The 14,577-nt window shown below is 44.3% G+C and overlaps 1 protein-coding gene across 3 annotated transcripts in view; it reads left to right on the top strand.

Moving 5' to 3' along the window:
• MSRB3 (methionine sulfoxide reductase B3) overlaps positions 1-13,440 on the top strand; it is a 164,892-nt gene extending 151,452 nt beyond the window's left edge. For all 3 annotated transcript variants that reach the window (XM_045789655.2, XM_045789653.2, XM_045789654.2), the window contains 2 exons: positions 1,809-1,906; positions 10,341-13,440. In XM_045789655.2, the coding sequence (XP_045645611.1) occupies positions 1,809-1,906; positions 10,341-10,472 (230 nt within the window). In that variant the 3' untranslated portion in view covers positions 10,473-13,440. The remainder of the gene's footprint in view (positions 1-1,808; positions 1,907-10,340) is intronic.
• Positions 13,441-14,577: the final 1,137 nt, after the last annotated feature.

The raw sequence follows: 14,577 nt of genomic DNA, 5'->3' as shown, positions 1-14,577 counted from the left end.
GAATCAAATAAGTCCCTCCATAATATTAGTTGCCATAACCAGCAAGCGAATGAGTTATAACATGGAGATTTAAATATAGAGTGTTCTCTTTCTTTTCATAGCTAAATTATTTTTCAATGTCTTCAAACATCACCTTTAACCCTCTCTTTTCTAGCCATTGGCACTACTGCCATTGAACAAAGAAGAATATCTAAAAGTGCCAAGTAGTCATCATAAACCAATAGTTATAGCCTAGGATATGTTTAGATTGTCTTTAGAATTTAGAAAACAGGGAGAGACAAGTTTTCTTAAGAGTACTGGTGTGTCTTGGTGTGACTGTTTTTTGAGGAACGTTATCTTATATCTAGAAAGTTAAGGTTTTCCTGGTGACTTGCAGCAATCTTGAACTCAAATCAAGGAATTGGAAAGTGTTTCAGCTCTGGGTGTTGAATCCAGCACCAACTGTGAAAGCTATACTGTTGCATAGTGGGGGATGGGAGGTTTGGGGGAGTTTCTGATAAAAACTTGGCCTGAGCTAATTTGTTTGAAACTGGAAATCATATTGTTGAAGTCTGCATTCTGTTTTCTTTCATTTGGTGTATTAACACAAAGCACCATGTTTTTAAAGGGCTTCCTCCTTTCTACAGGAATAAATTTGGCTTCTGAAAGAAAAAAAAGAATTGTACCAGCAGTTCGGCCACATCACACCTCTTCCATCATTTTGGGCTTCAGCTCAGTAACTCCCGACAAATTTTCTGAAAACATGTAAAAACATGCCTAGAAGTACTGAACGTAAAACCTGACTGTACACTCATAAACATTTGTACAATCTTATGGTCCTTATCGTTGAGTTTCTTAAAGCTGTGTGTGCATATTTTAAAAATCATTCAAATAAATGAAAATTGGAACAAGATGCTATTTGAGAGGAGGTGCTCCCTAGAGATGCCTGGAGAACACTGCCCTATGACTTCCTTCTAGGAAGTGAGCTAGTCCCTTGCCTATAAAGTAGATAGAAGCTGCTTTCCAGATAGCCCTGTCCTGAGAAATTATTAGATTAAGATGGAAACTATGGAATACTCATTTTTTTAATATTTTAACCATACAAACTAAGTACGGAAAAAACATGCTTCCTAAAGGGGCATGGAAAGTTGAAAAGTTAACAGCCAGAAAAATTGTAATGAATAAATCCTTTAAAAAATAAATAAATCTTTATAAAAGGGGGGGGCACCCAAGTGGCTCAGTTGGTTGAGTGTCCGACTCTTGGTTTTGGCTCAGGTCATGATCTCGGGGTCCTGGGATCAAGCCCTGTGTCGGGCTCCATGCTCAACAGGGAGTCTGTTTGAGGATTTCTGTCTCTCTCCTCTGCCCCTCCCCGTGCTCGCCCTCGCTCTCTCTCTCAAATAAATAAATCTTAAAAAAAAAATCCACAATTGGATTGTGTTTTGGAGAATGTCACACTGTTAAGACTCAGAGTGAGTGCCCAGTGACTCTGAAGATAAGAGACAAGACCAAGTGGCAAGAGAGAGCTTTATAAATCCAGGGGTACTCTAGAAAACTCCTGGGTGGTCTAAGAATGCTTCTTGAAACATAAACTCCCAATGCAACTGTGATCCGAATGTGAGGAGAAAGTTATTCTTAAAAAAGAGTTGCACTCTTAGGAAATATATTATCCTTCAGCTTTTGACCTTTTTTTTTTTCAGGTTGAAGAAGTCAAGAACGATTCATATACTAAAGATTCTCATTCTCTGCTTAGTAGCTCTTCAGAATTGTATTCTAACCCAAGGCTGTCTCTCTCCTGTCTGTTTTGTTCTGGTGCTGCTCTGCCCCAGGCTGGCCTTCATTCCACGATGTGATCAGTTCTGATGCAATCACGTTTACTGACGACTTTTCCTACGGGATGCACAGGGTGGAAACGAGCTGCTCTCAGGTCAGTTAACCCCACCCAAAAACCCGCTATGCTGCTCCCTCTGCATTGCAAACACTTTCGGGACTCCTGGTTGTGCTAAATATAGCAACTAAAGCCAAGAGACTGATCACAAAAGGGACAGACGAGTGCAATGAAGTCTCTATAAAGTAACGATATCTCAGTCTTCAGGTGTTCAGCAAGTCCAATTGAATGCCAGTCATCGGCTTCAACACTATTTAAAAAAAAAAAAAAAGAATGATAGGAAGAATCATCTTCAGTTGATTGAGTATAGCAGGGAACAGGCCATTCTTCGGGCATATGAAGATTTCGTTATGTGGCTTTGTATAATCTGATGTCTAGAGAATACCCCTCTCCCTGCAGTTCTGCGCACCTGTTGTTCCGCTGTAATGACCCCAGCACGGGTGGGCAAGACCCCAGAGACAGCTTTCCCTCGGTGGGTGTGAGGCGGGAGGTGGGAGAATGGGCAGTGGGAAGAGGAGGTTCAGTGGTAGGTTGTATGAGCTCAGAGTGAGGCTACGTGATGAGGTAACGCCTTCTCTTCTTCTCCTAGTATATGGACCGATCTTCGTTTCCAAGGATGCTCCAATTAGTTCCCACCACTCTGCTCTCACCAAAGTAGGGCCGGCTCTAGGGGAGAAAATGAGCACGTGTTGAGGAGGCAAAGATAGTTGATTTGTCATGCCAATGAAGAGACTTGAACTTGTGGGTCTTTTGTATTTAAACTCAGAGACATAGCCAGACCCTCCTGTACACAGAACGGGAGCAACTGCACATTCCATTCTAGAGTAGATAGTCCTGTTCTAATCTGCTTTACGTAAGTGCAGTGTAAAGTCCGAGTAGTGTGGCCCTGAAATTCATTGATAGGACGGAGTAGTTTGTTGGGGGATGTCTGTTGCACGTATCAGAGGTAAAGGGGGCACCATCAGGCAGCTGAAATAGCAAAGTGACTGCCACGTGGGCCTCCCTCAACATTCTTCTACTTGCCCTTTAACCCCCTTCATCAGGCACGAGAGTTTTAGGGAGTAGGTGGCATATTTACTACCAAGTAGGGAGGGAGATTGGTTAGAACCTAACCATCTGATGAATTTGTGTTTTCTTTTTCTTTTTTTTAAATAAAGCTGGTGAGTTTTCTGTCCTCTAAGCCTGAGCACTTCTCTCTCCCTTGAAAAGCAGACTTCGTATTTTATCTAGGTCATATTTTCCGTCCACTCTTATTTCTCAGATATGAATTTCTTTCTTTTTTTTTTTTTTAAAGATTTTATTTATTTATTTGACAGAGACAGCCAGCGAGAGAGGGAGCACAGCAGGGGAAGTGGGAGAGGAAGAAGCAGGCTCCCAGTGGAGGAGCCTGATGTGGGGCTCGATCCCAGAACGCCGGGATCACGCCCTGAGCTGGAGGCAGACGCTTAACGACTGCGCCACCCAGGCGCCCCCTCAGACATGAATTTCTGAGCAAGATAGTGGAAATCTCTGATCCTGGATCTCACCCCCAGAGATTCTCGTTTAGTTGGGCTGTGTGAGGCCTCAACGCCAGCAGTTTTTAAAAGCTGCCCTGGTTAACGCTCACAATAACCTTGTGAGGTAGATATTGTCATTTTTCTTAATGTTTTAGTTGAGAAAACTGAGACACAATAAGGACAATTACACTTGTGTAAATCTACATTGATTTAAGCGGCAGAGCTGAGACTCGAACTTGGACACTGAGCTCCAGAGCCCTAGGGTGCTTAGATAGGTAGACAGATAGACCATCAAGAGTCACGTTAAAACAAAAAAGCCTATGATCTCCAGTAGTTGATTTAATTCAATTTATGTTTGAATTCAACTGAATTTTAATTGATATTTTTATAACTGCCACAAAAACTAATTATGAAAAATATTTGACAAAAAAGTAACTGGGTAGGATGGAACATAGTAACATGTAATTTAGGTACGTAGTACTTAATACACCTCTTTTAAGACTAACAGTTTCTTTTTGTTTTAACAGCCTTAGGGCTGTTATATGACTGCTACCCTCCTTTTTGTTCAGAACCCACTTTCAAACATGAGTCCCATGAGAACCAAATAAAAAAAGGCACAGAAAAAGTGAGGCATAAGATAATCACTTTCCTTAATGCCCTATTCTCTAATGTCTCTGTGACTAATGCTTAAAATTCACAATATAAACTTGGTCCTTTCTCTGTGCCAACCAGAGATAATAGTAGTAGTACTCAAAAAAAGACCATCACGAATATGAAGGTATTATGCAGCAACCAAACAGAAATGAAGCCTACAAGTTGCCCAAATCGGGCCACATTAATAAAAGATGTTAATAAGCTAAACCAGGTGCAGCTCTCGGCCCTTCGGTCAAAGGCCTCAGTGACTGTTACTGTACTTTGGGTCCTTTCTGAATGGTTGCGTGAAGAACTAACAGTGACCTATCCCTTCTGGCTTCTTTCCCCACCACCTTTATTTCTCATTTGAAAGCATGTAACTCTTTCCTAAATAAAAGTCTTAAATTTAAAGAGAAGAGGGAGGGAAATTTGTTCTATTAAGGCATATGTAAAAATACATGCTCTGTAGTAAGTTTCGTGGGGAAAATAATCAGGTTCCAGCACTGGAGAAAGATATGTTTGCTGGAGTCTTCTCCCTGTGGGCAGAGTGGGGGGCGTCTGCCTTGCGAGCGTGGTAATAGCTCACCAAAGTGTGCTGGGTATCTGTCTGTCTGTCTGCCTTCCTTCCTTCCTTCCTTTCTTTTCTGTGGGTTTCATCCACACATTTCTTTTCCTTTTGTTCTACATTTTTCTTGAGTTTTTTTCTTTTCCATTTTCTCATTTATCCTTTTCGTCTCAACTTGGAAAAAGTAACTGACTGAATGGTTTGCATACTGAGTAAACACTTGTATTTTGTTTCCTAGTTTCTCATTCTTAATGCTCCTTTTCAAGATCAGTTTATCTGTTTTTTAACCTTCTATTCTTTCAGTTTATGTAGTCTCTTCCCCTAGTCACAGCTTCTCCCATCCTTTTGGGGGAAGTGGTGTAGGAAACTTGCCTCTGATCTGCTTCTCCTCTTTCTCAAATTCTTGCTGCATTTTGAATTCACATGGCTTGTCCTCTCTCTGGACTGAGTAGCAACAATGTGGTTGGTCTGATGAAGAATCTGTTAGATGCTTTAGACATCTCATAGACGTTCTCAGTGGAACGTGTTACGTGGAGTACTTCTTTCCTTGGGGTAAAGATGGCGCGTCTATACCTGGAGACCCTCTTATTGCCACCTTCTACAGATGAGCTGAGCTTCCATGGACAAACCAGTTGGCTCAACCTACTTGCTTGGTGTTTTGTTTTGTTTTGTTTTGTTTTTTGGTCTGTGGTCCTCCCTAATTCTTACTCCAGTATTGAGGATTCTTCTTCTTTTTCTTTCCTTTCCTTTCCTTTCCTTTCCTTTCCTTTCCTTTCCTTTCCCTGGTCTTTCTTTCTTTCTTTCTTTCTTTCTTTCTTTCTTTCTTTCTTTCTTTTTAAAATTGTGATATGGATCATGCTACGCAGTGAATTAGACCTCATATTTGAGTAGGAATTATAAATGTGTTGGGAGCCATAACTTACCACCTCCTTATACTACTCTGTAGTTTTCCCATGTGTCCCATGACTTCTTTAGGTAATAATACTTTAGTAAGATTTTGTTGAGAAAGCTAAGATTGATTCAATACTGTCATCACTTTTCAGAGAAATAGTGCAGTCAGGTCCTTCTAAACGCACTGCTGTGTCAGAAGCCTAGCACGCTGCCTGACCTTTAAGTGAACAGCACAGAAAACGAGCAAGGGTGGTGGAGATCCTTCAGTCCCTTGTGTTAGGATTCCTGCTTGTCTAGGAAACAGGTTGCCCTGTTACATTCTGATTTTTGTTGCTACCATATTTGTTTGCTTTTCCTGTTCTACCCGCTGAATTGCACAACTGTATTCTAGTTATCTCTTTCAAAGAGGGTCTTTATCTTAAATTTGTCCACTTTAGTTATCTTCTCCCAGCTGTGGCAATTTTCTAACAATTTGCAGTTACAAAGAATTTTTTAAAGTTTTATTTACACTTTTCAGCTAGTGATAAAATATGTTGTTTCTGTCCCAGTTTCACTGACTACTATGAATAATTGTTTGACAGCTTCTCCCTGACCCTCCAACCCGAGCCTATTAAGTAGTGCTTTGTCAGGAGTTAAATTCAGTGCAAAGAGGTAAGAGTTGCATGGTTTAAGCGAAGTTTAGAGAAGTAAGTCCCTTCTGGTAATACTTGCAGAATTCTTCCCTCTTTAGATCAAAATTCTACATCTGCAGCAAATGGGAGACCAATAAATCACTTAACTTTTGGTAATCATCTTTAAGGAAACCATCAGATCCCTGAGTTTACGCGAGCTGGAGTCTATTTTTGCCTGCTGCTATTACTGGCTCAAATCTATGGTAGAGTCCCTTCAGTTTGTTTTAGGCCATTATTAATTTGTTCTAAGGCAGCCAAATCAACAGAAAGGTAAATATCCACCCATACACGGTATTTTTCAAAAGTTAAGCAGATTTTGGTAAAACCCCAAACCTTATTAATCTTTTGCAGACGACAACTCATATATTGCTGATGATTAAAGATACCCATGTGTTACAATAGGGTTTCAGACTCACATCCCATCTCTCTCTTTCTTGATCTTTCAGTAAAATCATAATGCTAAACTGGTGACTTCACAATCATTTCCTTGGCAAGAGATTAATATCACAAGCACAGAGGAAAAGAGCCCTACTTACACACAAGTGTCTTCAATAACGGTGGGAGAAAACAGGATACTACTGGCAAAGTAAATTGCTTTTCTTCTTAAACTCTTTTCTCCTTCTCATCCTGCCCCATGTGCCCAAGTGTAAAAGCCCCTGCTTTGAAACTGCTTCATCTTGTAGATCAAACACTTAAGAGAAAATGACAATAATAAAGCCCAAAACATCCTAGAAATAGCTGGGAGAAAACCCTCTAGGACAGTTGGAAATACATCAGTGCGGAAATATGTAACTGCTTTGAATGCACTATTTGTGTTTCTTATGCACACGATTGAGAATTGCAGTCAGATTTTAAGGAATTATGTTAAATTTGATGTTCAATCACTTTTTGGGGGAGGGAGGCGTCTTTTCCTTTGGTTCTTTGCAGGTTCCTCAGTTGCCAACTTTTCTGAGGGGGAGGCTTAGGTGATAAAGGCTTCCTCTGGGAACTTTAGAATTTTCTTTTGAACAATTAGCTCAGGCTTTTTTCAGAATGAGAGCTTAAATATTCAGTTGTAGTTTTTTATCTTACCTGTACAATAAATGCATAACCATTTTAAGACAACTTTCAAAATGCACACCAAAGATTTTACCCTGAAATAAATCATTAACAGCAGGTTTCAGAGATTTCTTCATCGGGCAGCCAGTTTGTTTCAGTTACAACCAGGTGTGCTGCGATCCCAACACATTGCCAGTTGGCTGGGGCTGGGGAGGCAGAGCTCGCAGGCGGCTGAAGAAATAATGCATCACTGACAACTTCCATTCATCATCCCAGCCTTCGGCCAGGGGTAGAAGCTGGAAAGAATGGGCTCCATGTGCGTTCCCCTCAGGGAGGAACCTTCAGGGCCTGTGCGCTTTTCAAAGAAACCGGGTAATAGTCTTTTATGGGAGACTGGGTGTCCCTGGGAGGAAGCAGAAATGGCGCTGCGTGGTTAGGCTTCCTGCAGACAAATGGCTTTGCAGCTTTGCAGGCGTTGGAGTGGGCATGGATGTGGTGGCGCAGATATAAATGAACAGCTGGCTCCGTTTTGAAAATGGTGCTCCTCCCTCAGTTATCGGAGCCTGGTGTGATTCTTCCAGAACACCTTGTGCAAGCATGATGAAGCTATCCCTATCATTTGTAGGGGACTCACACCTCTTCTGAGGATTTCCCTACCCCATCCCCAGTCCGTAGGGTCGTTTGCCAATGATGTTGGTTGCCTCTTTCTAACTGTAAGTTCTCTTCCTTGTCCCCCTCCCTTTTCATTTCGGATTAGGAACATCTAGAATCTGTGTTTTTCTTTCCGTGTAAGCAAAACAGCAGTTCCAGATTTCGCAAATGAAACGACAGCCCAATAACCAACTCGGTTCAACAGATTACATTACTCTAAGTTGGATTTGTTCAAGAGGAGTTGGGAAATGAAGACCGTATAAATTCTCCTAAATAGCTTCAAGTATATCCTTACTGTGTTTTATTTTTGGAGTAAGGTAAACAGAACCATTTTCTAAATATGCCCAAGAGATGATTAATAAAAGTAATGTCACTTATTTTGTCCAGATAGCTGTATTCTCTCATTAAAACACAAAACCAGAAAACCTATCTGGGGCTTTTATGTGACAAGCCCACCACTCAGATGCCAGGTGATCAAAGAGGCGGAGCCGCACGTGAGATGGATAATTGTGCGTGCACACTGGTCACCGAGAGCCCTGGTTCCTGTTGGCCTGCACGCTGACTGCTTCGGCAGGCAGAAATAGGTGTTTTCCTGTGTCCATTGGGTGAGCATATGTACTTTTACTGGTGCATCTTAGCTGCCGATGCCTGAAAATTTGGCCTCAATTGTTTATAGAAAGGAAAAGCAATCTGAGCTGTCAGCCTTGATATTACCTAAACCTGCATAGAATGTGGTAAAATAGTGCAAGATTTGTTTTTTAGGCCTGTTTCATATTTTCCAGGCAATAGATCAAATCAGTTCAGGGTTCACTTTTAGTTCTTTAATAAGCTGACACAGTATGTTGGCAGTAAAATAAGAATGCACTTTTAACATGGAAGTGCCATATAGTCAGAGTTGCTATTTGTGCCATTTATTAATAACTAGAGGACCCCAGGGAACTGAGTGTAGCACTGAGGATAGGGAAACTGAGATTCTGGTTCTTTCCCTTGTAATGAGCATGGTCCTTCACTTCTCTCTTGTCATCTCCATTTGGTTCATTAGCCCAATTCCCATGTCAGTTCCTACTCTCTTTCCCTGTAATTTCTAAGGGTTTTGTACACCAAGCAAGCATGGTGAGAGGAATTAATAAATCATCTATAGTCCTTTTCTCTCATGTCCTTCCCTAAATCTTGACTCTTCCATCTGCTCAATATGCTCCTCTGATACCCACTCCTTCACTTCCTTTGGCTTCTTATTCCAGAGTCACCCCAGGAGATTAGCCCCTCATCATCCTACCTGCAATATCAGCCCCCAGCTCTGACACTTTGTATCGCTTCCTCTTTTTTCCCCTCTCCTTAGCATTTATTCCTACCTATCATCCTACACGGTCGACTTACTTCTTTGTGTATTATCTGTCTCTCCCGCTACAGTGTCAGCTCCGTGAGTCCAGGGGTTGTTGCCTGTGTCTCCAGAGTCTGAGACAGTGCCTGGCGTGCAGCAGGTGCTCCGTAAATATTTGTTACATGAATGAATGGAAATTATTTGCCCCAGCCTTTGGTTTCTCTGTGACATGACAGATGATGTGTTTTCACAGCCTGTTTGAATATGATACACCAATGTCTCCATAGCCCTCAGGCCCATCCCTGCTCAGAAAGGGTGCAGGATGGCTCAGTGTGACATACACGGTTGTCACCTGGAGTCGTTCCCAGCATGGGAGTGCTCAGTGCAGGTTTTATGCACTGAGCCAGCCTTTCTGGAGAAACTATCTCTGGGCTGGATTTCTTTTGAAACCGTCCTAGCCAACCATCTCTCCTTCTGCTTCTGCCTGGATTCTGGGCCTCTTCTCCTTCCCGAGTGTTTGGATAGGCAGGAGCTCGGATCCGAGCTTATTCCTTCCCCACGGAATGCAGCTCACTTGGGTAGAGACGCCCGCGGCGCTCCACCTGCTGGACGCCAGAACGGAAGGACGGTGCGGGCCAGGGGCAGTTCCCCGCCACACTAGCAGCCCTGGTAACCGTGACATCTGTCTGTTGAGCCCGGCCACCGACTTGCCGGGCTCCCGGAACATCCAGGGCTTGTCTGATGTTAAGTTTTACTGCCCATGAAAGCAAACATCACCTCCGTCATGGCCAGTTACACAGTATCTTTTACGGTGGACTTCTGCATATCTGAAACCCACCCATCCAAAGCCGAAAGGAATGCCAGGGGGGAGAGATTTTATTCTGCCGTGTTTCTTACAAGGGGGGATCAAGGGTCAACTCAATTCATAAAATCACTGCAGACATTTTTCAGCTGGCTGAGAGACTTCATAGATCAAAACACACAGTGGCTCCTCACTGATCTCTGATATGCACAGTTCTCGTGGTTTTTATTCTCGGCATGTGGTGCGGAGCCATCGCCGCCGCTATGGACAGGCGGATTAGAAGTCGCCCGTGCTGCTTTCCGCCGCGTCTCTACAGGCCGGCCGTCCATCTAAAGCGCGGGCCCGGAGTCCGGCGCAGAGCCTGCTCTGTGCGCGCTCCCTTACGTGTTCGCTCTTCTCTTGCAGTGCGGCGCTCACCTCGGGCACATTTTCGACGACGGGCCGCGTCCCACCGGCAAGAGATACTGCATAAATTCGGCGTCGCTGTCGTTCAGCCCCGCGGGCGGCCCGGCCCCGGGCGGCAGAGCCGAGCTGTAGGCCGCGGAGCGAGTGTACTTAACGCGCAGCTTGTTAACAAAAAATACTCGGAATTGTCTATCTTAGATCTATTTTTTCAAAACAATCGAAGGGCAGTTTTGTGCTATAGGATATTTCTCTTCTTTCGCTTAGCCAGAGCCCCGGGCGGCGGTGTCTGTCGCTATCGACTAGGCGGGGACCGCGGGTAGCCTCAGCGGGCGGAGAGCCCCGCGTGCTGAACCTCTCGGCCAAGCCACCTGAGTACCGTTTGGCGCTATTTTCTTTGAGCACATAGCTTCTTTCTGAGATTTCTCTACTCCCCCCCCCCCCCCCCCGTGCTTAAGAGGCAGAGGGTGCCCGGTGTGGGCGCCGGGAGAGCGGGGCACCAGCGCAGGGCAGAAGGCCGGCGAGACACCTGGCCCGAGGCTTTCGTGCGGGCCTCCCTGCCACCGGGCGGCCGGATGCCTTAGGAGACCGCTCAGCTCCGTGGAAAGTTTGAGCTAAGGTCGTTTATTCTCACTAAAAGGGTGTGAAGGTCTAAAGTCTTTCCTTATGTTAAATTGTTGCCAGATCTGGAGGGGAGGGGGTTACACTGAGTGTTGGGGCGGAGAAGTAAACATTACCTCACGGTCAGGCCTTTATTTTATTTCATTTTCCATTGAAAACATTGGAATGTAAGACAACTGTAAACTGCGGAGCCCCGCTTGGTCCAAAGTCCACAGAGAAGAACACCTGCCGCGGCCGGTCAGAAGTCCGTCCCTGCACACCTAGTGCCAGCTGCGGCTGGGAGGGCGCTTCGGTACATCCCACCGTGGAAAAGAAAGTACCGGGGACGACGCCCCTCAGCGAGGCAGCAGAAAGAAGAGAGGGCAGAGAGGACCAAGGAGGCAGTCCCGGGTATTCGAATACCCAGGGCTGAGCAGAGGAGCCGACAAGATACTCCGCAGACAGAGCCCGAAGCTGGAGATCTTGTGCATAGAGGTCCGGGTGACCTCTGGAAGGATGCTGGGGGTTGAAATAGAACTAGGAGCTCAAGTCCCGCCCTGCTGTGTGACAAGGGACAAGCCATTTAGCCTCTCCATGCCTACTCTCCTTCTGTATGAATTGGGACTTAACATTATCTGTAAAACAACGGACACTCTCAGGGCAAAATTACTATATTGCTGTGCAATTAAGATCAGCGTCGTAAAATTAAACTGATCTGGTTTTAATTGCCTCAAAGGCTGAAGCCCAAGCATTTGAAATGGAAAGAAGCAGAGAGAAGGTTGACTTAGCTGATTGGTATGGAAACAGTTGGGCCAAGAGCCAGAAATTTCTCTTTGCAGCAATATGGCTGGTTTTGCTCTGCGAAGCTCTGCTCCGTTGCTGTGTAACATTTGGCTTGGCGGGATGGAGGTCATCGTGCGCGGTCAGGTTTCCACAGGTAGGAACAGCGGCTCTTCAACAGGGTGTTGCCAGAGCCGGGTTTGAGGGTGCTGTGTTTGTGGCCTCAAATGCTAATCCTGAAATGTAGTTTTTAAAAAATATTACTTTTGTAAATCTTTGAAAGCTTATGAAAACTGACATCTTTCCTTGTAAGCACCAAGACAAAAATAAGAAAGAGGGACACTTGACCGTGTTACGATGGGAAACAATGAGAAGTTAAAATGAAAGGTGACAAATCAAAGCGGCCGTGTGGTCATGTCCACATTCTTCCACGTGTCTACACGGGCTTCCTGGGGAGGCCCTGCCTGAGATTCTGGTGACTTCTTTGTCACGTATGCTCTAGCTTCACGATGCCCGGTAAGTCATGCTTCTCCTTCCTTGGCTCCCAGCGGTTTCACCTCGGGCCCTGCGGTCCCCCTGGAATTGAGAACATATAAGACCATGGCACCCTCAGCACCCAGCCCATCCTAGCAGCCCGTACCGACCTCACACAGGGCGCCCCCTCATTTCTCAGAGACCCAAGGATCCCATGTGGGGTCAGCTAAGGAAAGGGGTCTCCCGGGACTTCCCTGCCACACGGGCCATCCGTCCTTTGGGCCACGCAGCACTTCTCACATTGCCCCAGCTACGTATAGGACCCTGCCCCGGGGTCTGCTGGACACGAGCCACTGTGTCGGGGTAGACAAGGAAGAGAAAGGAGGGCCTTCTCCCCTCTCCCCGGAGATTCTGAACTCTCGTTTTTATTATCGGGCTTAACATTTCCCTCAAAAAACTCCTTTTCTAATCCTTTGTCTTTGTTTCAAGGAAAGCCAGTTTTTCCCCTACTACATTCTCCAGCATCAACTTTAAGAAAAATGTAACATCCATTGAAAAAAAAACCAAAAAAACGTGGGGTATATGCATGTGGTTTAATTCCAGATTGCTTTTGAGTTTAAGTGGTATCAACTTTCAGTATATTTCTGTCTTATGTTAAAGAAATATATTACTAAAACGTTGGTGAGCAATAATGTCAGCTGTCGAGCCCTAGATTTATTTTTGCAGGATATGGAGCGCAATGAACTGCGTCAATATGGCAAGGCGTATGTGATCTGTGGGAGTTGTGCCATTTAACATAGGAAATGCACGGGACTTTCCCCCCTGCACTCAGCCCTTACTGTACCGTTAGGAGATGCAGGCTTTTGCTGGTGTGTAAAAAGGACATCCATATAGTCATGCAGAATGGATCTGAAGAAAGCAGCAGTATATATTGTATTAGAGAACATTTCTGTATGTTTAAACTCTTCACTTCTTAGATGCATTTAAATACTTACTGCAAATGACATAGCAATTTAAAAGCCTCTCCATGTTAATTGAATTGAAATGCCTTGCTTCAAATGTGGGATATTATGAAAGGGATTATCATTTGTTCTGAGGTCAGATATTTTTGTCTTAGAGAGCTTTGTAATAATTTTTCTCCAAACAATTCAAGACTTTTGAAAAATGTCATGAGATTTTCATTAAAAGAACCCTTTTCCTATGTTTATTGTATACAGAAATTATGCAATAAAATTTCTTTATAAAAATGTTTTCTTCTCTGATTCCTGAAGACTTCTATTATGTTTAGCACAGATACATGGACCATTGGAGTTTGCCACAGACTGCCCTGTTGGCCTCCTCCCAGCTGATACGTGTGTAGTTTGCAGAGAGGACCTTTTATCTGATGTGGCCTTTGCACAGAGGGGCTCTCATCATACGGTCGTCCGACTCTCCATTCCCCAGGCCCCAGGAAAGTCCTCCAGGGATCTGAAAGATTGAGGAAAGGGCAACATTTGCAGAATTACTCGGCCTTCACTTCAGCACTGTCTTCAGCTTGTGTACGTTTTGGGGGCTCAAATACGGACTTTGGGGAGCTCCGGCATGATCATTCCATGGATAAAAATGTAGGAATGATACCGTCGGCTTCTGTTAAATAATTTGCCATGAAACTTCTACTTTTGTCAGGGGTTGGTGGAAATATGTGAGGTGTTCACTGCTCGCAGATGAAATCACCTTCAAGAGTCATCTGTACAAAAGAGTTACAGTGTAGGATTATTTGTTGTTGAAATCTTTCATTTCAAAGTTTTGGTTTGTTTTGTTGACTTGTTTCTTTTATGGAGGAAAAGTGAGGTGGCGAGGTGGCGAAGACTTTGCTTTTCAGCCAGTTCTTTAAGTCCTAGCCCTGGGATCCTGGAATCCACAGGCCAGCGATGTCACATAGTGTACCTTAGACTTAGACCACAGCGTCAGTAGCGCCTGGGAACTAGCTACAAATACACATTCTCGGGCCCCCTCCCAGACTCACTGCAATAGAAATTCTGGGAGGAGCCTTAGCAAGTTGTGTTTTAGCAAGCCCTCCATGGGATTATGGTACTTGTGCTAGTTTGAGAACCATTGCCTCGGAACTTTTAGTGAGAGAAAGCCAATTAGTATGAATTTTTTTTTCTTTTAAAGATTTTATTTATTTATTTGACAGAGATAGAGACAGCCAGCGAGAGAGGGAACACAAGCATGGGGAGTGGGAGAGGAAGAAGCAGGCTCATAGCAGAGGAGCCTGACGTGGGGCTCGATCCCATAACGCCAGGATCACGCCCTGAGCCGAAGGCAGACGCTTAACCGCTGTGCCACCCAGGCGCCCCAATTAGTATGAATTTTTAAAGCATTTCTTTATGACTCAGAAATGCCT

This window comes from Ursus americanus, chromosome 17, assembly GCF_024610735.1.
Source record: "Ursus americanus isolate L20-20 chromosome 17, mUrsAme1.1.p, whole genome shotgun sequence".
Lineage (NCBI taxonomy): Eukaryota > Metazoa > Chordata > Mammalia > Carnivora > Ursidae > Ursus > Ursus americanus.
Note: the sequence above shows the minus strand (reverse complement) of the source record. Positions and strands in the feature narration are given on the sequence as shown.